The sequence below is a fragment of the Malania oleifera genome, chromosome 2 (assembly GCF_029873635.1).
Source record: "Malania oleifera isolate guangnan ecotype guangnan chromosome 2, ASM2987363v1, whole genome shotgun sequence".
Taxonomy (NCBI): domain Eukaryota; kingdom Viridiplantae; phylum Streptophyta; class Magnoliopsida; order Santalales; family Ximeniaceae; genus Malania; species Malania oleifera.
The window spans coordinates 71,357,954-71,382,122 of record NC_080418.1 but is presented as its reverse complement, the minus strand read 5'-3'; the positions used below and the strand labels follow the sequence as shown (position 1 = coordinate 71,382,122).

General features: G+C 39.4%; 2 protein-coding genes across 3 annotated transcripts; one reads left to right on the top strand and one right to left on the bottom strand.

The window, feature by feature from the left end:
• The first annotated feature begins 112 nt into the window (after positions 1-112).
• Positions 113-2,176, top strand: LOC131148690 (uncharacterized). The gene is made up of 5 exons (XM_058098574.1): positions 113-634; positions 782-996; positions 1,140-1,310; positions 1,392-1,630; positions 1,757-2,176. Exons 1-5 carry the CDS (start codon positions 565-567, stop codon positions 2,004-2,006), a joined length of 945 nt encoding a protein of 314 aa, XP_057954557.1. The 5' UTR covers positions 113-564; the 3' UTR covers positions 2,007-2,176.
• Positions 2,177-3,434: 1,258 nt separating this feature from the next.
• On the bottom strand, positions 3,435-13,489 carry LOC131148688 (lanC-like protein GCL2). 2 transcript variants are annotated; one of them, XM_058098573.1, is made up of 7 exons: positions 13,356-13,480; positions 13,094-13,290; positions 12,693-12,871; positions 5,202-5,313; positions 4,991-5,107; positions 4,594-4,908; positions 3,435-3,930 (listed from the first exon to the last, which is right to left on the bottom strand). In XM_058098573.1, exons 2-7 carry the CDS (start codon positions 13,268-13,270, stop codon positions 3,592-3,594), a joined length of 1,239 nt encoding a protein of 412 aa, XP_057954556.1. In that variant the 5' UTR covers positions 13,271-13,290; positions 13,356-13,480; the 3' UTR covers positions 3,435-3,591. The 2 variants fall into 2 exon arrangements, with proteins under 2 accessions (XP_057954556.1, XP_057954555.1); XM_058098572.1 differs by having other exon boundaries at positions 13,094-13,489.
• Between the last annotated feature and the right edge of the window lie 10,680 nt (positions 13,490-24,169).

The window sequence follows — 24,169 nt, the reverse complement described above, 5'->3', positions numbered from 1 at the left end:
TATTTTGAGGTTAAATATTTTTAATTGTAAATTAGAATTGATAAACCAATTTTATTTTTTAAATCTTAAAATATCTCGACGCTATATGTGAGGCAGTGCGTGTGATGGAAACAAGGCAACCACTACAGCGTAGTTGACTGAACTTTGGAGCAGTTGTAACTTGCAACACAGCAGCTTTCTTAAAAAAATTTTGCTCCCCTTCTCTTCATCAAACTCGGATTTGATCTGTAGCTTGGATTTTGCAACGCCTCCGCCTCGATTATATAATTTGCACAAGCACAGCCAACGAAAACCACTTGACCACTGCCACAGCACTCTACTGCTGTACTACTTTTCTGCTGCATCAATAATGTTATAGAATAGTATAGGAATAAATAAAATTATTATTATTATTTAGCGGCAATCCCAGCACGCCCCTTATTATTATTATTGACTTAGTGGGAAGGGGCCTGTGATCCCTCTCTATGTACATGTAACTTGACCCACAGCGCTCTGCACCATTTGTTACTTCTCTGAGCTCTCTCTCTCTCCCCATCTCTCTCACACACACACAATTTGGTAATAATGGAGGAGATCCAGCACACTCGAGTGGAAGTAAGAGGGCTAAAGCTTCATGTGGCTGAGATCGGAACGGGTAGGATTCACCACCGGTTCTCCCCCCAACATACTTGTTCTAGCTAGCTATCTATTTTGCCTCTTTTTCCTTTTTCCTTTTTCTCTTTCATGATTCTTAATTCTAAGGGTGGGGAGTGTGTGTGCGCGTGGTGGGCGGGTGGTGCAGGTGCCAAGGTAGTGGTGTTCTTGCATGGATTCCCGGAGATTTGGTACTCGTGGAGGCACCAAATGGTTGCCGTTGCTAAAGCCGGCTATCGCGCAATCGCCATCGACTTCAGGGGATACGGTCTCTCCGATCAGCCCGCCCAACCCGAGGAAGCTAATTTCAACGATCTGGTTCTCGATCTTATTGCCCTCTTTGATTCCTATGACATCCCCAAGGTTAATTTTTTTTACTCTCTGTTCTTGATTCAGCTCACTTTTTTAACTCATAAAAAAAATTCCCATCCCCGACCCCTCCCCTGCGAAATATATGTATGATTCAAGCTATATATTAGGTTGAAAGTGGACTATTGTGGATACAGGCTTTTCTGGTTGGGAAGGACTTCGGAGCTGTACCAGCGTTTCAGGTAGCTGTGGAACACCCAGGCAGGGTGTGTGGCGTGGTAACTCTAGGCGTCCCTTTCATGCTACCAGGTTCCTCTGTCATCCAAGGCCATCTCTTTCCCAAAGGCTTCTACATGTTGAGGTGGCTGGTACGCATATGTATCATACCCATTCTTACCTGCCTTAATTGTCTCTTCATCCTCCATTGTCTGAAGTGAAACTAAAAACAGGAGCCAGGACGCGCTGAAGCTGATTTCGGCCGCTTCGAAGTGAAGACGGTGGTAAGACGAATTTACACTCTCTTCTCCGGCAGCGAACTTCCGGTGGCCAGCAGCGATGATCAGGAAATATTGGACCTGGCTGACCCGTCCACTCCTCTGCCCCCATGGTTCACCGAGAAAGACCTTGATGTTTATGCTACCTTATACGAGAAGTCCCGATTTCGGACTGCACTGCAAGTTCCCTACAGGTAATTACCCCAAAACTTCCCAATGCAGCGAGAACAAAACCCTCTCCCTCTCTCTCATTTCAAAATTTATGATAAAAATTTGCGTCATTAGAACCCAACTTCATTGGGCGTATGCTTGGATGGCAGGACTCTGAATGCAGATTGTGGTATAACTGACCCTAAAACTACAGCTCCGGCACTGCTAATAATGGGAGAGAAGGACTATGTCATAAAATTCCCAGGGATGGAGGAGTACGTGCGAAGTGGGAAAGTGAAGGAGTTCGTGCCCAATCTGGAAGTCATTTTCTTGGAAGAAGGAAGCCATTTTGTGCAGGAACAACTGCCAGAGCAGGTGAACAACCTTCTCATCTCCTTCCTCGACAAACATAATGTCTAATGGGGAGAGGAGTAGGGTTGCACCACTTATGGGATGCCATACAAATTAAGTGAATCCGCTCTAGGAATAAAGTGTAACCTATGGCAAGCTCTCAAATATTGCTGTATAAGACCTCTGCATCTCTACCTGGTTTGGAAATTTTATATTCATGAAGTTAAATTTTCAATCAATACTGCATTTGTGTTCCACGGTTTTATCAATCCATAGACTCAAGGTCCAATGCTAATTCTGTGACATCCCAATCAATTAACCTGAAAATGTATATATATATATATATATATATATATATATATATCTATATACTTAAAAACTTGCTTGATACGCCTGTCTAAGTTTTAAGAGCTATATGAATATTTCATCAACCACCAAGGTATAATTGAGACAGAAGCATCAGAGTCACAGATCTGTTGAACTCAACTCAACTTCACAATAGAGAACACTCTAAACTAGAGTGAGAACGAATATGATATCAACAAATATGGAATATGATATTAACAAATATCGTAGTGAGCTGTGTACAGAAGACACAAATCAAAGTTACTGTGTAAGATTGAGTAAAGGTGATCAGAGAAGTGAAAAAAAGTGCAAGAGAAAAAGAAGCAAAAGACAGAATTCTTGCTTTTGTTTCCGCACATTTTTCTCCTACTTTTTTGGAGTGGTGGATTTTGAAATCAATCCTTACCAAAATTAACGGAAGTAAAAAAGAAACAAATCTTCCTTTTCTCTTTGTTTTTAACCTTCCTTCTATTTTAACCCAACAGAGTGTCAAAGAGGTTTGGCCTACTCCATCATGAGGTTGACCCTGCTGGGCCTGAATACTTCCTGTTGGGGCTCAAATTTATAGTAGGTTCATCAGGCAGCTAGTATGTGAATCCCCCCAGACGTACAGCCCATCATTCTGTTAAAGAGGGGTGCTAGCATCATGTGAGAAGGCATTGGGCCATGCCTTCACAGCATGATGGACACTGCCCGAATTTATATTTGGTTCATGGGAAAAGAATGAACAATTTAATGTTTGATACCAAAGAATATAACAAAACAGATGTTGGGCAATTTTTATTTCATTCCAGTATTCCACTTTTTACTTAATTCTATTTGAGGAACTCAAACCTTACATAAAAGCAAAATAAAAATTATTCTGGCTCAAAGTTTCAAACCTTACATAAAAGCCAAACATAATATAAATTCTAAAATGAACATGCAGAAATTAACTAAGCAATTTCATTCCATTTCTTTCCGTCCATACACAACAAACATTGCATCACAATGTTCCTATTCTTCGATTCCTCCATGGTGTGAATATATAATTGTGCAGCACCTTCCAACATAAGGTCATTCTAAGCCTCGTCTTTACAGCTAGAATTTCTTGTGGTACGCCTTTCCCAGTTTGTAGGATTTAAAAAACAAACAAACAAACAACAACAACAATAATGATGAAAGTCCTCTACATTTTGATGCAGTTGCGCAAATCCCCTTCTATGAATATGTACAAAATTGATAACTGATAAAAAGTTCAAGCAACTGCAACATTTACTAGTCATTTTCATGTACATAATTTAATGTCCCTTTTCCATTACATATAATCTCAGAGTTCATAAGCTGGGAACCTAGCCTCCATGGGATTGACCATGTCTAAAAATAGATAAGCCATACCTCCAATGCCTTCAAAGATGGAGTAGGGAGTATCACCTCCATGCATCTCCCCCTTTGATATAAGCTCATGAGCCCTCTCAATTAAAAAGCATGCAAAAGCTTTAGCCCTGTATAAGAATTCCACATTCCGTGTCAGTCGGTAAAGCGAAAGGAATACGTAAGCATTTCCGCTGATGCCATGGCAAATCCCAACTCGCTTGAGCAATCCACGGTTCCAAACTGTCCGTGCTGCATCTACAGCTGCTTCCAGAAACTCTCTCTCTCCAAAAACCTGAGCATTTAATATTATCTTATGTCAAAGTCAATTAACAGCCACAAACTCGCAAACTAAAGAAACAAGGTGGCCTTTTTTTGTGGGAGAGATCAGGTACAAGAACAAAACAAACAAAAAAAAGGCTCATTTGGCTTGTTACATAACTAAAATATTTCCTCCCTTTCAAAACTAAAGTATGTACCGATTATGCTCCCTTCAAATGTCACTAAGTAGCAGATTAAAGAAAACCGAAAGGAAGAATGACTTTTCTTCTTCTTCTTCTTCTTCGTCATTGAGGAAGAAAAAACGGAAATATCAGCTTCGCTATACAAATAGAAAGTATATTCACCTACAACCTTTTCCCCTCTAGAACTGACTTTTGGGGCTTTGGGGGAAGTATCCAAAAGACTAGGGATTGAGGACATTCCAGTCTCAGTACTGTGATCATAATAATTTAAAACGGTACTCATGACATATGATTAATTTATTAAGCCATAGTCAGTGAACATCAAAATCAATGAAGGCTAAAAGAACTAAATGATCTCTGATTCCTCCGAAGAATTTCTGAGTCAGCAAAAATTGAAGGGAATAAAGCTATGCTGGCACCCCCAAAATATAGAGGGATTCCAATAGACTGAAAAAACATTTTTGCAATAAAGTTGGTGACCATAATAATTTTACCTCAGCTGCTTTGACTAGTGTAAGTGCTACTCCAGGAGCCCCATGACACCAATGCACAAGAACGTCCCTTTTATCATCTTCACTCGTGGGGAAATTTCCACTGCAGAATCGATTCGTTATCATGTATCTAAGAGTGCCCTTGACGTCCTCAGCCACATCTGGCTTCAATTCCATGTCCATCAAAACATGCATGATACCAGCCAGTCCATGGGCAGCACCCCAGTACTTCTCACCATACCATTCAAACATCAATGGGCATCTTCCATTGTTACCCAGCTTTCGACCATTCTTGATAATTTCACTAACAATTGCTTCCTGCATATATTACCAAAATATCTGAACTCTTATTCTCCTGTTCAACAAATAATATAATTATGCAAATCCATGGAAGACTTACCATGTAAGGAGGAGGAATTGTTCCCTCACCAATATGTTTGTTCAAGAAAGAACATGCCCACAAGTATCCGACTCGCCCATATAACAATTCATCAGGGAGATTCCTTGACAGTTTAATCTGTTTTCACCAGCCATTGCTCAAAACCAATAACGTAATAACATTAAACTCACGCAGCCATTGTCAGCTTGGTTTAACAAACTCATCAAAGTACCTCTTTAAATTGTGCAATATAATAATTCAGCAACTTTTCATCACCAGTGAGTTTGGACACAACCGCACCGAGAGCACAAATACCAGCTCGCCCACATATAAATGTCACATCCCTATGATCAAAGTATGACGAAGAACAAACAAAAAATTCCAATTTGTGAACTTCTTGTCACTTTGAGAAATTCAAAGCTAGCTGTTAGTTGTGTTTAAGAAAGAAGACATAAAAGAAAGATGATGAAGTTAATTTAGTTGGTTGTTTAATAAAAACCAAGCAAAGGCTTAAACTTAGATTAAATAAATGAGGAAAAGACTAAAAATATGATCGCAAAATTAGAGTAAAAAAACTTAAGCTTGCATTAAAAAAAATGAAAAGTGGAAAAGCTATAAGATTGTACGGCATCTGAATTGAAGTTTGAAAATACCTAGGTGATAACAGAATTATATAGCCAACTAACTTATATAACACAATTATAAAAAACTAAGAAAATGATTGACGAATGGAGGAAAAGCACTGCCAAACCTATATACAAAAATAAAAGAGAAATTCAAAATTGTAATCACTATCATGGTTATAAGTCATAAATGAAACAATGGATAGGGTAGTTGAACAAAGATTATTAAGATTGGAAATGAGGGTCTCAAAAAATCAATTTAGTTTTATGTCTAAAAGATCTGCCACAGAAGCTACATATTCTAAGAAAACTAATGGAAAAGTTTAGGGAAAAGAAAAAGGACTTGCATATAGTTTTTATTGACTTAGACAAAATGTATGATAAGGTACCAGTTACCTACTACATAGTTTTTATTGACTTAGACAAAATGTATGATAAGGTACCTAAGGAAGGTCTATAGAGGGCTTTAGAAAAATGGTATATGTAGTAGGTAATTGATGTAATTAAAGATATATATGATAGAATAATAACTAGCGTTAGAACTACAAGTGGAGAGGCTAAGAAAATTCCAATCACAATAGGTGTACAATAAGGATCTACTTTGAGTCCTTATCTTTTTACTTTAGTGATGGAGGAACTTACTAGGAGTATCTAAAATGAGGTTCCATGGTGCATATTGTTTGCAGATGATATTGTCTTGATTGATGAAACTAGGGATGGAGTAAAATCTAAGTTAGAATTATGGATATAAGCTTTAGATCCTAGAAGATTTAGGATAAGTAGAAATGCAACAAAACATATGAAGTTTTCCAATCATAGTAGGGCAAATAGTGGACAAAAGATTTAACTTAATGGTAATAAATAAATAATAAATAACACTAGTAAATTTCGATGCCTTAGATCTATTATGCAAGTTGAAGAAAAAATTTAAGATGTAATGCATAGAGTTAAAGCTGGTTAGATAAAATGGAAAAGTGCTTTGAACATGTTGTGCAACCATAAAATGTCCTTAAAATTAAAAGGGAAGTTCTATAGGATGACTCTAAGATTAGCTACGCTATATGGATTAGAATGTTGAGTGACTAAGAAACAACATATCCAAAAAATAAAAGTTGCCAAGATGAGAATGCTAAAATGGATGAATGGTACAACGTTAAAAGATAAATTAAGGAATGACCATATTCATGGTAAGTTAGGTACAACTCTTTTAGAATATAAGATAAGGGAGGTAAGACTCAGATGCCTTGGCATCTGCAATGTAGGTCAAATAGTGTGTCAATGAGCGGGAGTGATCTAGTTACTATGAAGGGCAATAGGAAGGAAAAAAAATAGACCTAAAATAATTTATGATGAGATAGTGAATAAGGATTTGACAAACCTAAATTTGTATCATGTAAATTAACAAAAAAGGATTCATCTAGCCGACCTCACCTAGTGGGATTTAGGGCTTGATTTGTTATTGTTAGTCATTTTATATAGGAAATAATCAAATATGCATAATAACGATTATTGGGAGTAAGAACAGACATATTAAGAACCCAAGGGCAAACACGAAACAAGTTATGTTCCACAATCATGGAGTCCCACTTAATTTATCAAAATTCAGAAGTACCTTGGAACCATTCCTAATATTATCATAGCTATTCCTAAATCCTAATACAAGTTAAAGGAACATACGGATAAATTAAGACTTTGTATGTGTTGATTTAGTTAGTGTTAGCGAAACCTGTAAGATAACAGAGGAAAGAGACGAGAGAGCTCATCGAGCGTGAGGCATGGAATTCTAGAAAGTTCTATATTGAATTAATTGAATTACTGTGCACGATACAAGCAGCTATCTTATACACATATTTCCTAACAAACTAACTAATTTACATACCAACAAAAAAACAGAAGGCATCTTAATATGGAAATATGTACAAATAATAATGAAAAGAATAATCAACAAATAAAAGGAATATAGTTGGTCATCCTTCTTCAGATTTCAACACTTATTCTAAACGACATGTAGCTGTTATGGGTGGATGACGACTTGCAGCTTGGTGTTGACTCTCATTATGTAATTGCCCACCCGCAAGATGGAGAATAGAGATTCACTATTCTCATCTTGGATAAATGCCTTTGGAGAAGGTAAGAAGGCAATGCCTTTGTAAAAATGTTGACTAGCTAGTATTGGGATGCAATATGAGCTGTGGTGACAGCTCCTTGAATTTTATCTCTTATTAGGTGACAATCCAACTCAATATGCTTAGTTCGTTCATGGAAAACTGGATTGGCAGCTATGTGAAGAGCAACTTGGTTGTCACAATAAAGTACTGCAGCTTGTGGATGTGGAATTCTGAGATCAGAAAGCAAGTAGCGCAACCAAGTGAGTTCGGAACAAGTTGAGGCCATGGAACAGTGTTTGGCTTTAGCCGATGAATGAGATACCACAGTTTGCTTTTTTGTTTTCCAAGAAACAAGTGAATCACCAACAAGGATACAATATCCTGTAATAGATCGACAAGTGTCGGGGCATGAAGCCCAATCTGAGTCGCAATAAGCTTTGAGTTGAAGTTGAGAGGTAGAGGGCAGCAAAATACCTTACCCCCGGGGCAGCTTTGATGTATCTCAGCACTTTGTGAGCAATGGATAAATGTTGAGTCCTCGGGTTGTCCATAAATTGACTAAGGAGCTGGACAACGTAGCACAAATCAGGCCGAGTGAGGGTTAGATACAATAAGTGACCAATGAGCCTCCTATAAGAGCTTGGATCTTAAATGGGGTCACCAGAATCCTTGCTCAATTTAAAATTCTGGTCAATAGGCAGCTTGGTGGGTTTGCTGCCAAAGGTTCCTGAGTCAGCCAAAATATCCAATGCATACTTGCATTGGCATATGTGAATTCCTTTAGAAGATCGGGCAACTTCCAAGCCAAGAAAATAGCATAAGGAACCAAGATCCTTGATCTTAAATTGGCTACTAAGGAAAGACTTGAGAGTTGTGATGGTTGTGGGACAATTTCCAGCCACAATAATATCGTCTACATAGACTAATAAGGCAGTAAAGACAGTACTATCAAGCTTGGTAAAAATTCTATAGTCGGCTCTAGATTGCTGAAAACCAAAAGCAATAAGAGAGGAGGAGAATTTTGAATACCATTGTCTTGAGGCATGCTTAAGGCCATAAAGGCTCTTAAGCAACTTGCATACTTGTTGAGGTCCTCCTCTGTTGTATTCCGGGGGTTTGCGCATGTAAATCTCCTCTTCTAAGTCGCCATGGAGAAAAGTGTTAACATCAAAGTGATGAAGAAACCATCCTTGAATGGTTGCCACCAAGAGCAAAACCCGCACTGTCACAAGTTTAGCTATGGGGGAAAAAGTCTCCATGTAATTTATGCCCTCTTCTTGTGTAAAACCTTTGGCAACAAGTATGGCTTTCAATCTCTCAACTGGCCCATCAGAATTAAACTTGGTTTTGTAGACATACTTGCAGTCAATGGCATCTTTTCCAGGAGGTAAATCAGTGATAATCCAAGTGCGGTTCTGTTTTAAAGCTTCCAGCTCGATATTCATGGGCTGACACCAGCCAGGGTGTTCCACTGCTTGCTTGTAGGTTTGAGGTTCAAACACAGTGGAAATAGAGGTGGAAAAAGCACTAAAGGTAGGTGAAAATTTCTGGTAAGACATAAAGTTTGATAGTCAACAGGGATTACCAGTAGGAGGTGCAGAACCTTGGACAACGATTTGTCTGAAGCTGAAAATGAGGCCTGGTCACAGTGGAATTCCGGCAAGTACTGGGGAGCTCTCCTTGGTCTAGTTGACCTGCGAAGTGGTGGAGTATTTGAAGGGCTAGGGAGTGATGGAGATGTATGAGAATTGATAAGAGATGTGCGAGAGTTGAAAGGAGATGTATGAGAAGATGTAGTGGGCAGAGATGGTGCTATGGTTTCTGGGAGGTCAGTGGGATTGGAGGGTGGAGTTGAGGTGGGAAAATCAATATTATTAGGTAAAGGTTAAGAGAAAATAAAGCTAGGATTAGAGGACGCGGTGGAAGTAGGGATGGGCAAGGATTGAAAAGGAAATATTGACTCGTGGAATATTACATCCTGAGAAATGAAAATGGTTTTGGACTCAATGTCAAGTAGTTTATACCCTTTGGTACCAAAGGGGTAACCAAGAAAAATGCACATGCGACCCCGGGGATCAATTTTTTCCCTACCATGGGAAAGGGTAGAAGCAAAACAGAGGGAACCGAAAATTTTTAGGTGAGAATAGGCGGGTGGAGTGTTGAATAAAAGTTCAAATGGAGTTTTATTTATGAGAAGTGGACTAGGGGTTTTATTTATCAAGTAGATTGCTGTCAACAAACAATCATTCCAATATTCAAGTGAGAGACCAACTTGGAGTTTTAAAGCATGAGCCACATTAAGTATGTGTTGTTGCTTCCTCACAACAATTCCATTTTGTTGAGGAGTGGCAACACAAGTGGTGTGATGCATACCTTTGGAGTTAAAAAAAATCTGTCATGAGAAATTCACTGCCATTGTCAGTTCTCAATATTTTGATTTCTAGTTCAAATTGAGCCTCAACCAGATTAGAGAAAGCTTCAATGGTTTTTCTTGTTTCTAATTTGCTTTTGAGAAGGTATAGCCATGTGCTTCTAATGAAATCATCCATTAAGGTGAGAAAAAATTTAGAACCATCATAAGCAGGATTTGAACATGGTCCCCATAGATCACAGTGCACTATTTGAAAAGGTGTTGAGGTTTTGTGGATGCTGTGAGAGAATGGAAACCGATGTAACTTAGCCAATGGACAAATGCAACAAGGCTTTTCATTAGAAGTAATATTTTGCTTTACGATAGGATCTGAAATTAAATGCAAAACAGAAAATGAAAGATGACCTAGGCGACGATGCTATAGGTCAGTGACACTAACAGGACTCAAAACTGATGCAGAAATTGAAGATTTGGCAGGGGAAAAATGTGAGAGAGTGGTAGCTAGAGTCGAAGGAGAGGCTGTAGTTCTGAGCAGGTAGTAGAGACCACTCCTCACTTCACCCTTCCCAATCGTTGTCCAAGATAAAAGGTCTTGGATAAGACAAAAATTAGAGAAGAAAACTAGGCAACATGTGAGTGCAGTAGCCAATTTCTTGGCTGAAATGAGATTAAATTGAAACGAAGGGACACATAAAACATCTGTGAGATATATTGAGGGTGTGAGTTGGGCACTACCTGTGTGAGTGACAGGGGCTTCAATCCCATTTGGTAGTTTGACAGAATAAGAAACCTGTGCAGTGATCTTTGTGAGGGAGGAGGTGCAGCAGACCATGTGGTCTGTTGCACCAGGGTCTATAATCCAAGGAGTGTCTCGGGTGTGCAATGAGTTGTGTGTGAATATGGATAAGCAAAAAGAGAAACCAAAAAGCTTAGAAGTCGAAGCTGGATGAATGTTGGACTGAATCTGATTAGCTGAGGGCTGAGCAGCAGTGGAAGACTCCCTTGGCTGAAGTAGGGTCATCAATTGTTGATACTGGGACTTAGTCAGACCAACTCGATCATCCATGAGATCATCAAGGTCAGAGACAGGACTTGGAGTAGTCTGAGTGGCAAACACAGCAGAGTTTGGGGTTTTATTATAGAATTTGTGGCCTAATGGGTACCCATTCAACATGTAACATTTCTTCATTTTGTGTCTAGATAAATGACAGTGAGAACACACAGGAGGCTCAGCATTTCCAGCTTTGAAACAATTATCAACAGAATGTCCAGTAATTTTGCAATGTGTGCAGTAAGTATGCTCCTTTCGGTTTGGTTTGGATTGGGGTGATGGTTTAGGGGTAAATTGGAAAGGTCTTTTGATGGCAAAAGCCATGGAATCAGGGGAAGGGTTTGAAGCTGGGAGAAGTTGGTGTTGGCATTCCTGCTGCTGGATAAGTGAGAAAACTTTTGTGATGGGAGGCAATGGGTCCAAGAGCATGATCTGATCCTGAACAGGGGAATAGGTGTCATTCAATCCCATGAGAAATTGAAATACACAGTCTCGTTGGTAACGGTCAATTAGGGATTTCAGAGAGTCACAAGTGCAAATGGGAAGGGGATCGTAAATTGACAGTTCATCCCAAAGCATTTTGAGTTTACCATAATAGATACTTACAGAATCATTCTCTTGGAGGAGGCGAGCTAGGGTTTGCTTGAGCTGGTAAATGTGAGGCCCATCTTGGTGAGAAAATCAATCCTGGAGATCTAGCCAGATGTCGTGAGCATCATCAACAAACACCACGCTGGACTTGACGGATGGGCTGATGGAGTTTTGAAGCCACGAAACTACCATGTCATTGCAATGTTCCCAGAGCTCAAGAAGAGGATCCTCTAGTTTGGTGGGTCGAGGGATAGTGCCAGTGATAAATCCCAATTTATTCTTGGCACGAAGGGAACGCTGCATAGCACGCGACCAGGTAGCATAGTTATCGGAGGTAAGCAAATCGGTGACCAAAATTGCCGCAGGATTGTCTTCGTTGTCCAATCGAAATGGGTTACTAGGGTCATTTAGGTTTAGGTGTTTGGTCGAATGGGTTGAATGGACAGAGTGGTTCGCAGAATGGTTTGAAGAAGAATCGGCTGAGCTTTATAGGGGATCTTCCATGAATGGTGCTCTCAGGCTCTGATACCATGTAAGATAACAGAGGAAAAAGACGAGAGAGCTCAGAGAGCGTGAGGAAAGTGCTATATTGAATTAATTGGATTACTATGCACGATACAAGCAGCTATCTTATACACATATTTCCTAACAAACTAACTGATTTACATACCAAAAAAAATAGAAGGCATCTTAATATGGAAATATGTACAAATAATAACGAAAAGAATAATCAACAAATAAAAGGAATATAGCTGGTCATCCTTCTTCAGATTTCAGCACTTCTTCTAAAGGACATGTAGCTGTTATGGGTGGATGACATACTGCAGCTTGGTGTTGATTCTCATTATGTAATAAAACCTAGGAAATGGTTTAATAATTATGTTTAACTGCATATAATTAAGCACTCTTTTTTGCGTAAATTGCCTTCGAGAATTGAAGGAAAAAAATCATGTGTCTGCGTTTGAGAGAGAGAGAGTACCGTGAACCAAAAGATGCAGAGTCACACGCCTTAACAATCTCAGCACACAGATTGAGGTCGCTGGTGTTTCTGGAGACTTGATAAGCTTTGAAGAGCAAGTAAGCGGTCCCAAGGGTACCACAGTAAAGAGTGAAGTCTTGCATTCTTTGCCCAGTCAGTCCCCATGTCTTTATGACAACCTAAAACAAAAACACAAACAGATGTTCTGCACTCCAATCTGAGAGACAGACGCATACGAATAAAATTCGAAAACCCTTCCGTGGGATACAGCCACTGCTTCATAAACCCAACAAGCAATCCCAAAGATGAAAATTAAATATGAGAGAGAGAGAGAGAGAGAGAGAGAGAGAGAGAGAGAGAGAGAGAGAGAGAGAGAGAGAGAGAGAGAGGATCAGAGGAACCGTTTCTTTAAGGTCCAGAGCAGCTCGTTTGAATCGCTCGGAGAGTGCTGGGTAGGGCATGCCCAGAAGCTTCATGAGCGGGTCTCCAACTCCAACACCTTCTACTTCTTCCATGGCGGTGATTGTTGATTCTGGAACAAAATCTGGCATTTCGTTGGGAAAGAAACGATCCGCCATTTTCTGCCACTGGGTTTATCCTGAGAGCAAGCTCAATTTCTCAACATTTTTACAGGAGAGAGATTTCGCAAATGTAATAACGTACAGGCTCGAAATTGGCTCCCGCAAGGCAGTCAACGAGTTGAAGAAACTCAAGCCTCTTACACCTGGAACTGCATATCAACGTGGCGAAAATGTGATGCCTGTTAAAGTTATGCGACACATTAGGGGTTTCACGATACAATAAATTCATTTTCATCCTGATTATCTTATAATGGGACATCATCTCTCATTTGTACACACACGTTACATGCTTAAACATACATTACAAGGATAAGAATAGAAGGGAGATAAAAATAAGAGAGATATTTTTTTATAAGGGATAAAAAAGAAGAGTGATATTTTGTACAAAAACGGTTATAAATCATCTTATAATTTCTTTTGAGATAGTGAAGTTTTTTTTTATTTAAGTCTGTTTAGACTTGTTTCTTAGTTGGCATTGTATGGATTTGTTGTTTTGGTTTTGGTTGGTTATTGGTGTTGTTTTGGAGAAGGTTTTATTTTCATTATCTATAATCTCTCAATTGTTTGTCTTGTAACCACTGTATTCCGCCGCTAAAAGTGATGGCATATCAATAAAGTTTTTCAATTTTGTTAAAAAAAAAAAAAAAAAACATATCCGAACTATGTAAAATCACTATCTCATCACTATTTTATTTTTCTGCATATTTTATAATACATTATTGGCACGAAACTCTAACAATTTGAGATATTTCTTTAAATCATATTTAATTTATTTTTTATAAGTTTTACTCTATAAGAACATAATATTCTTCAAAAGAGAATATGTCTTTTAATGTTTAAAGAGTATCAATCTCCAAAAGAGATGATAAGATAGTACTCATGAAGAAGTTACATTTAAATTTTTCATCTATATATTTAATCTCCCGAATAGATAGACCTCCTGAAAATGCTATGTATATAATCTCTAGAAGAGATGGTAAATATTTTCCTCCTGAAAATGGTATATTTTTGTTGACCTTATTGGTCATATCCGGTTTTGATTATGACAATTACTCAGGTATTTAATGTCTATCATGTTTGTGTGCAGGTTCATATTTGTAAGATCACTTGATGGCATGAGAAGACTTAAAGACTAAAGACCGAGAAGATTTATTCTTGTTGTAATTTATTTTATGCTCATTCAGGTCTGTAATAGTAATATAGGAAAAGGTCTATAATAATCACTGCATATCATACATGTAGATGCAATAAGCTCAAAAGACTTTAGAAAGGCCTTAGGTCCTTACACATACACATAAGATGTCCCCAAAAACACATATTGTAATGACCCGAAAAAATAATGGAATTAAAATAATAGAGAGAGGGAAATGGAATCAGTAACAAATGGAGGCGGTAGACTTCGTCGACGACATCGCACTTGGGAAGTAAATAATTTCAAGGAATTTCCAGGCCTCGTTGATGAATACAGGGGTTCGTCGACGAGGTCCCGTCTCGTCGACGAGGTCCCGTCTCGTCGACGAGAAAATACCGAGAGAAGAATTTGGGCTACTTTGAATTTCGTTGACGAAGGGTAAGGTTCGTCGAAAAAATTACTTAAGGACTCGTCAACGAAATGATGTGGCTCATCGACGAATCCTGCAGTATAAATAGTCCTAAATTGATTTTAATCGCAGAAATTCGCCATAGTCTCTCTCTCTCTCTCTACCTCTACGGCTCCTCCCTCTTCTTCCTTCGATTTCGGCCCCGTCAGTCGCCGGATCGACAATCCGAGGCCACCACGACATTCCTGGCGGAATTCTTTTCAAGTCTGCCGGAGCGGATCGTTGGTGAAACGAAGTTGGAATTCATCCCAAATCCAGAGTAAGGTCTTTTATTTAGTTTTTGTCCTTCTGACAGTTGTAGGAAATGATGTAGGCCAAGAAATATTGATGTTTTGTTCTGAAATTTATGGTTTTCAGGGTGTTGAGTGGAGAACCCTGCGGGTGTTGAACCCGTTATAGTAGGGGATTTTTAGTAGGAAACAGGTAAGGGAAATATGCTATGCTAAGTTATTTGAATATGTTTTCAATATTAAATTATAAATGTTCCATCAGAGTATTGTTTACAACAGAGATTTATATAGTTTATCAAATATAATTAATATGTTTTAAAATTATTTTGTGGCTTGAGAATATGGATATAGTACAGATACATGCTTTACATTTTTTTTTTTAGATATATTTTACAGAATATACAAACAGTAAATATATTTTACAGCAATTACAAAAATACCATGATTATATAGTTTTATAGTACCATGACATACAGATTTATAGTTAGCTACAAAAACACAGTTGATATAGATACAGTTTGTTATAGCGTCATGATTTATACAGTTATTATAGAATCATGGTAAAACAGATAGTTGTATATAGAGATGTATTATATAGTATCAGACCCTGTTGGACCATACAGTTTACAGAGCACAGTACCGTAACTACATATAGTATATAGAGTGCAACCACCTATTCAGATAATACATGGTATAAAGGTCGATCGCATACAGCCCACAAGTGGACAGGCTCCCCATCATATATGGGTTGAGGAGGGCTGATCAGACTATGGAGTATAATGATTTACTCCTGGTTGGCCAGCCAGGGTAAATCCCGTCTGTGGGCAGCACAATCCTGTCATGAGGGGTTAAATCATGACACACAGTTATCCACAGGGAAGTTTACAGTTATTCTTATGTTTATACAGGTTTATAGAAACATAAAAAATATATATACATATTAGCAGTATTTTGAGTATAAACCTAAAGTATAGAAATGTTAAGCAACAGGTAAGAGATGAAGATTTATATTACTGGTATTGTGCTTTACAGATTTAGTGATTCATGACAATATAGTAATAGATTTTCACAGTATTGTAACTCATTTGCAACACACTAGCAATAGCATATTTCGTTTTACTGAACGTTGGCTCATCCCAATTACTTTAACATTTTTCAGGTGATCCAGGTAGGCGAGCTGATCAAGCTCGCAGATAGAGGGGCCTCAGTATTACCCTGACAGTAGTGTGAGTATTTTTGGGAGTATTTTTGTATAGCCCTAGCCAGTTGAGGGTATTCTGGAAAACAGACATATATGTATATTTTGGGAAACACTTTAGCACTCTAGTATTGTATATAATTATGTATGGTTATGTTTATTTGATTTCTGCTTCTTGCTGCTTAGGTTGCTGATTTGGTTTAATTCAGTATGGTATCAGGGCATGTTAAATATTATGGTATAAAAAAAAAATCCCAAGTTAAATGGCAGGTCGTTACAATTTGGTATCAGAGCTTAGGTTGTTAGGTTCTGTAGACTTTAGAGTGTAGTAGAAGCAATACCCGAGTATAGGAAAAGGATTTGAGGTTTGTTCGGTTGTCTAGATACAGGATTTCTGTGGTGGTTTTTGTGTTTTTCCTAGAGTGACGATTTCAGGAAAACCACAGTAAACTATTGTCGGGTCGTGTGTCTAAGTGACAAAACTGGATATTAGGTAAAGTCAGGGAAGGTAAATAATTTTGAATTGGTATAGGATAGGTCCGTATAGGAGATAAAGTGTTTAAGTGTGTTTCTTGTTTTCAGGATGGACCAAGAAAGCAGTGGCACGAATGCTGGGGAGGATAGGCCAGGACCTTCCAGCATAAGTGGAGGAGATACAGATGTTGTACTGCGTACCGTCACTCATTAGGTGATGGCTGAGATGACTAGGAGCTCTAGGGAGCGTAACTGTTCGATCAAGTTGTTTACGCGGACGAAGCCCCCATCCTTTGCTGGAGGGGATGACCCGATTTTAGCTAAGAATTGGGTCCAAGATATCAAAGAGACATTGGCGGTGCTTCCATGTACGGATGAGCAGAAGGTAGCATTTGCAACATTTAAGTTGACAATGGAGGCGAAGCGCTGGTGGAAAGCAACGTGACTGATAGAGGAGTGGAGACTGGTTCCAGTGCCAATGACTTGGGATCGATTCAAGGAGCTGTTCTTCAAGCGATACTTTCCTTCTGTCGTTCAGAGTGCGAAGGCAGCAGAGTTTCTGTATCTAGTACAGGGGCAGATGACCGTATCCCAGTATTTGCCTCGCATTTAGTTGCTGTGAAGGCAGCAGAGTTTTTGCCTCGCATTTAGTACCTGATGAAGAGAAAAAGGCAGGGAAGTTTGAGGAGGGACTAAGGCAGAATTTGTTTGAGCAGGTGATTGGCTTCAGAGCTCAAACATTTACAAAGGTTGTAAATAGAGCTGCAGTCATTGAGAGTGGTATACAGAGGGGTGTAGCAGCTTAGAGTCAGAGGAAGAGGCCTGCGCCTTAGGGTTTTCAGGCTGGCTCTAGTAGGGGCCCATGGAGAGGAGGTTGTGATAGGGGAGATCAAAGGTAAATGGTTGGACCTCAGGGAAATCAAGGTGCTCCGATCGTCCCGGTATGTCAGACATGCGGGAGACGTCATTCGGGGAAGTGTCGGGTAGGGAGCGATGAATGCTATCGATGTGGGAGACCCGGCCAAATGGCACGTGCATGCCCAGGTCCGCCAGACCAGGTCCTAACTCCCAGCCCTATCGGGGAGGATATCAGGAAGCTCGAGGAGGATATCAGGCGCCTCGTGGTGGCCAGCAGAGGAATGTGGCCCCAACGAGAGTATACGCTCTAACGCCAGGTGATGCTGAGGTTGCTACGAATGTGGTGACAGGTGTATTTACAGTTTTATCATATCCAGTCATTGTTCTTTTTGACTCAGGTGCTACTCATTCTTTCATCTCTGCATCTTATGTTAAATTATCTAAGAGTGAGACCCAGTTATTAGATATAGCGTTGTCAGTAGCTACACCATCAGGGTCAGTGATCAAATGTCAGAGGGTACTTAGGGGCTATCTGATAGAAATTCAGGGGAAAGTGTTACCAGCGGACCTGATTGTGTTTGAGATGTGCAGTTTGATATAATACTAGGTATGGATTGGTTGGCTACCAATCACGCCAGCATTGATTGTCGTCGGAAGGAGGAAATTTTCAGACCCCCTGGTATGTAGGAATTCAGATTCGTTGGTTCATGGGTAGTTGCTCCAACGCAGTTGGTGTCAGCCGTGTAGGCGAGCAGATTACTCCTGGACGGAGGTCAGGGATTTATTGCGTTTGTGAAAGAAGTATTTGAAAATGAATTGAAGATTGACAGCACCCTAGTGGTACGAGAATTTTCAGATGTTTTTCCAGAGGAATTACCTGGGTTGCCTCCTATGCGCGAGGTAGATTTTCCTATAGATTTACCTCCAGGGACCGCGCTGATTTCTAAGGTTCCTTACCGTCCGGCTCTAGCTGAATTGGGAGAATTAAAGGAATAGTTGCAAGGCTTGTTGGACATGGGGTTTATACGACCCAGTGTGTCGTCGTGGGGAGCTCCGGTGTTGTTCATAAAGAAGAAATACGTGTCTATGAGGATGTGTATCGATTACAGAGAAATCAACAAGGTTACTATTAAGAATAAATATCCTCTACCCCGTATAGACGATTTGTTTGATCAGCTCCAGGGTACACGGGTATATTCCAAGATCGACCTCAGATCCGGGTATCATTAAGTGAGAATAAAAGCAGAGGTCGTCGCGAAGACAACCTTCAGGACCAAGTATGGGCACTACGAGTTCCTCGTTATGCCGTTTGGTCTGACGAATGCCCCAGCCGTGTTCATGGACTTGATGAACAAAGTTTTCCACCAGTATCTAGATCAGTTTGTAGTAGTTTTCATTGATGATATACTAGTGTACTCGAGGAGTTTTGAGGATCATGAGGTGCATTTGAGGTAGGTGCTGCAGACACTCAGAGAGGAGAAACTCTATGCCAAGTTTAGCAAGTATGAGTTCTGGCTTAAGAAGGTAGCATTTTTAGGCCACGTGATCTCAGGGGACAGTATTTTAGTGGATCCCAGCAAGATCGATACCGTGGTAAGTTAGGCCAGGCCGAGGAATGTGCAGGAAGTTAGGAGTTTCTTAGGACTGGCAGGTTATTACCGTTGTTTTGTTGAGGGGTTTTCGGCTTTGTTAGGACCACTCACGCAGTTGACTAGGAAAAATGCCAGATTTGCATGAGATGAAGAGTGTGAGCAGAGTTTCTAGGAATTAAAGCAGCGGCTCGTCACTACACCATTTTTGACAATTCCATCGATAGGTAATGGTTACGTTATCTACAGTGACGCGTCTTTGAAAGGGCTCGGTTGTGTACTGATTTTGCATGGTAGAGTGGTAGCATATGCGTCCAGGCAGTTGAAAGAATATGAAAAGAACTATCCTACTCACGATTAGGAATTGGCTGCGGTTGTACATGCACTAAAGATCTAGAGACATTACTTATATGGTGAGAGGTGTGAGATATTCTCTAATCATAAGAGCCTAAAGTATTTCTTCACACAAAAAGAGTTGAACATGCGACAAAGGAGGTAGTTGGAACTTATAAAGGATTACGACTATACAATCAGTTACCACCCAGGTAAAGAAAATGTGGTGGCTGATGCTTTGAGCCGTAAATCAGGAGATATAGCACAGTTAGTAGTTGTAGTTCAGCACCCAATTTGGATGGACTTGGAAAGACTCGGTGTGGAATTAGTGGAAGATTATCCTCAGGTGCTTATTGCCAATTTTTCATACAACCTACACTTTATAAGAAAATTAAAGCCGCTCAGAGGGATGATCCAGAATTGGCAGAAGTGATAGCCAGAATACAAGATGGTCAGGGGGAAGAATTCAACATTTCTGACGATGGGACTCTGAGATTTCACACCAGACTATGTGTGCCTATAGATGATAGTATCAGGATGACGATTTTAGAAGAGGCACACAGATCTCTATACATTGTCCATCCTGGCAGCACAAAAATGTATAGGGATTTGAGGGAGTATTTTTGGTGGAGTGGCATGAAAAGGGAGATAGCATAATTTGTGCAACAGTGTTTGACGTGTCACTAGGTTAAGGCTAAGCACAAGAGGTCGGTAGGGCAATTGCAGCCACTTTTCATTCCTGAATGAAAGTGGGACCACATATCCATGGATTTTGTTAATGGGCTACCGTCGGCGCCGCATGGTCAAAATACCATCTGGGTAATTGTTGATAGGTTAACGAAGACAACGCACTTTCTGCCCATTAAGATTAGCTACCCTATGAACAGGTTAGCAGAGATTTACATACAAAAGATTGTTCGACCTCATGGAGTGCTAGTATCCATAGTCTCGGACCGTGATCCACATTTTACATCATGGTTTAGGAGGAGCTTATAGGAGGCATTGGGGACTCAATTAGCATTCAGCACTACTTTCCACCCTCAGACCGATGGTCAGGCTGAGAGAACAATCCAGGTATTAGAAGATATGCTTCGTGCCTGTGTGCTAGACTTTGGAGGTAGCTGAATTTAGTTTTTGCCCCTAGTTAAATTTTCTTATAATAACAGTTATCAGACTAGCATCGGCATGGCACCCTACGAGGCATTATATGGTATGAGATGCCAATCTCCTCTTTTCTAGGATGAAGTAGGTGAAAGGCAAGTGTTGGGTCTAGAGATAATTCAGCAAGCATGTAATAAAGTCCGACTTATTCGAGATAGGATTAGTGTAGCGCAGAGTCGGTAGAAAAGCTACGCGGAGACTCGCCGCTGAGAACTGAAATTTGAAGTGGGTGATCATGTATTTCTGAGAATAACTTCATTGAAGGGGATCTTAAGATTTGGAAAGAAGGGTAAGTTGAGCCCTAGATTTATTGGCCCATTTGAGATACTTGAGAAGATTGGGTTAGTAGCCTGTCGACTAGCTTTACCGCCATCTCTATTTCGAGTTCATGACGTATTTCATGTTTCTATACTAAGGAAATACGTCCCAAATCCTTCCCATATCATCAATCATGCGGAACTAGAAGTCAATGACGCTTTAGCATATGAAGAAGCTCCAGTACAGATCCTAGATAGGAAAGAACAAGAATTGCGTAGCAAGAAGATACCACTAGTAAAAGTTCTATGAAGAAACCACACGATTGAAGAAGCCTCATGGGAGCTCGAAAATTAAATCAGATGGAAATATTCCCATTTGTTCGATGAAATATAGTATTGATGTATATGCTAAGATGATAATTTTATTTTGTTGAGTCCAGTGTAATTGTAATGTAGAGCATAGGTTAGGTAGTATTTTGGTTTTGGGGGAAATTTTCTTTCATGGTTGTAATCTCCCACACTACCCATGTAACAACGGTATTCCTCCGCCATAAGCGAGGGCAGGTAATAAAATAAGTAGACCATTTTCCTTTAGTGGATGATGGAGTGTATAGATAGTAAATTTCGAGGACGAATTTTTATAAGGGGGGGAGAATGTAATGACCCAAAAAATAATGGTATTTAAATAATTGAGAGAGGGAAATGGAATCAATAACAAAAGGAGGCAGTAGACTTCGTCGACGAATACGGAGCGTTCGTTGACAAAATTGCACTTGGGACATAAAAATAATTTCAAGGAATTTCTAGGTCTCGTCGACGAATACAAGGGTTCACCGAAAAGGGTTCTTTAGGACCTCGTCGACGAAATGACATGGCTCGTCAACGAATCCCACAGTATAAATAGCCCTAAATTGATTTTAATCGCAGAAATTTTCCGCAGTCTCTCTCTCTCTACCCCTACGGCTCCTCTCTCTTGTTAATTCGATTTCAGCCCTGTCAGTCGCCGGATCGACGATTTGAGGTCACCACGACGTTCTTAGCGGAGTTCTCTTTAAGTTTTCCGGAGTGGATCGTTGGTGAAACGAAGTTGGAATTCATCCCAAATCTAGGGTAAGGTTTTTTATTCAGTTTTTGGCCTTCTGGCAGTTGTAGGAAATGATGTAGGCCAAGAAACATTGATGTTTTGTTATGAGATTTATGGTTTTCAGGGTGTTGAGTGGAGAACCCTGCGGGTGTTGGACCCATTATAGTAGGGGATTTTTAGCAGGAAACAGGTAAGGGAAACATGCTATGGTAGGTTATTTGAATATGTTTTCAGTATAAAATTATAAATGTTCAACCAGAGTATTGTTTATAGCCGAGATTTATACAGTTTATCATGTATGATTAATATGTTTTAAAATTATTGTGTGGCTTGAGAATATAGATATAGTACAGATACATGCTTTACAGTATTTTTCAGAGATATGTTTTACAGAATATACATACAGTAAATATATTTTACAGCAAAACAGAAATACCATGATTATACAGTTTTATAGTACCATGACATACAGATTTATAGTTAGCTATAGAAACACAGTTGATATAGATACAGTTTGCTATAGCATCATGGTTTATACAGTTATTACAGAATCATGGTAAAACAGATAGTTGTATATAGAGATGTATTATATAGTATCAGACCCTCTTGGATCATACAGTTTACAGAGCATGGTATCGTAGCTACATACAGTATATAGAGTGCAACCACCTATTCAGATAATACGTGGTATAAAGGTCGATCGCATAGAGCCCACTAGTGGATAGGCTCCCCGTCAGATATGGGTTGAGGAGGGCTGATCAGACTATGGAGTATAGTGATTTATTCCTAGTTGGCCAGCTAGGGTAAATCCCGCATGCGGGCCACACAACCCTGTCATGAGGGGTTAAATCATGACACACAGTTATCCACAGAGAAGTTTACAGTTATTCTTATGTTTATACAGGTTTACAAAAATAGAAAAAATATATATACATATTAGCAGTATTTTGAGTATAAACCTAAAGTACAGAAATGTTAAGTAATAGGTAAGAGATGAAGATTTATATTACTGGTATTGTACTTTATAGATTCAATGATTCATGACTATATAATAATAGATTTTCACAGTATTGTAACTCATTTGTCACACACTAGTAATAGGACATTTCATTTTACTGAGCGTTGGCTCATCCCAATTACTTTAACATTTTTCAAGTGATCCAGGTAGGCGAGCAGATCAGGCTCGTAGATAGAGGGGCCTTGGTATTGCCCTGACAGTAGTGTGAGTATTTTTGGGAGTATTTTTGTACAGCCCTACCTAGTTGAGGGTATTTTGGAAAACCGACATATATGTATATTTTGGGAAACACTTTAGCACTCTGGTATTGTATATAATTACGTATGGTTATGTTTATTTGATTTCTGCTTCTTACTGCTTAGGTTGATGATTAGGTTTAATTCAGTATGGTATCAGGGCATGTTAAATATTACAATATAAAAAAAATTCCAAAGTTAAATGGAAGGTCGTTACACATATATTATCATAGAAATTAATTAAAGTAAAACTGAACTTATAGGGTAAAATCAATTAGGCTTCGGGCCGAATAGTTGTGTTCAAAACACTTTGGGTGACCGAACCATTAACCAGTCAAAGTATTGACTTAGTTTCAGGCGACCGAACCAAAAGGAACGTAGCATCCCCGGTCAATCAAACCACAATTCTGAATTTTCCTACCAACTCGGTAGCCCGAACTTCAGGTTCAAAAATGCCTCGGGCTACCGAACACATGAGTTCGGCAAACCAAACTCTGGACTAGGCGACTAAACCTCGGACATAATAGAAATCACCTTCGGTCAGCAAACCGAACCCACACTTAAGCACCCGAACTTCAAAAATCAAAATTTTCTATTGTGTCTGTTCGGGCGACCGAACCATAGGTTAGGCGCCCGAAACCCTTGAATTGTTTTAATTTTTACCGTGGTCATTTTAAGTTAAATAGGGTTAATTTTATTAAATGGTTTTAAAACAAATTTAATAATGCCCTACATATTCCCAATGGTTATAATTTTAACATATTCTATATGTAGGGGTTCATTTGCTTAGATTAGGAGGTGATTAGCCATTTGATTAGCAAAAAACTCTTTGAAAACTTTCAAATCCTATTTTCTCA

Excerpts from the sequence above, each read along its gene's own strand:
- LOC131148688 (XM_058098572.1), bottom strand. The coding sequence starts at position 13,270 with ATGGCGGATCGTTTCTTTCCCAACGAAATGCCAGATTTTGTTCCAGAA. Across the intron at positions 5,314-12,692 it reads TCTGCATCTTTTGGTTCACG|GGATGTGACATTTATATGTG; the intron begins GTACTCTCTCTC and ends CTTTGATCATAG. Across the intron at positions 4,909-4,990 it reads CAATTCCTCCTCCTTACATG|GAAGCAATTGTTAGTGAAAT; the intron begins GTAAGTCTTCCA and ends TAATATATGCAG.
- LOC131148690 (XM_058098574.1), top strand. The coding sequence starts at position 565 with ATGGAGGAGATCCAGCACACTCGAGTGGAAGTAAGAGGGCTAAAGCTT. Across the intron at positions 1,311-1,391 it reads TCTACATGTTGAGGTGGCTG|GAGCCAGGACGCGCTGAAGC; the intron begins GTACGCATATGT and ends AACTAAAAACAG. Across the intron at positions 1,631-1,756 it reads GCACTGCAAGTTCCCTACAG|GACTCTGAATGCAGATTGTG; the intron begins GTAATTACCCCA and ends CTTGGATGGCAG.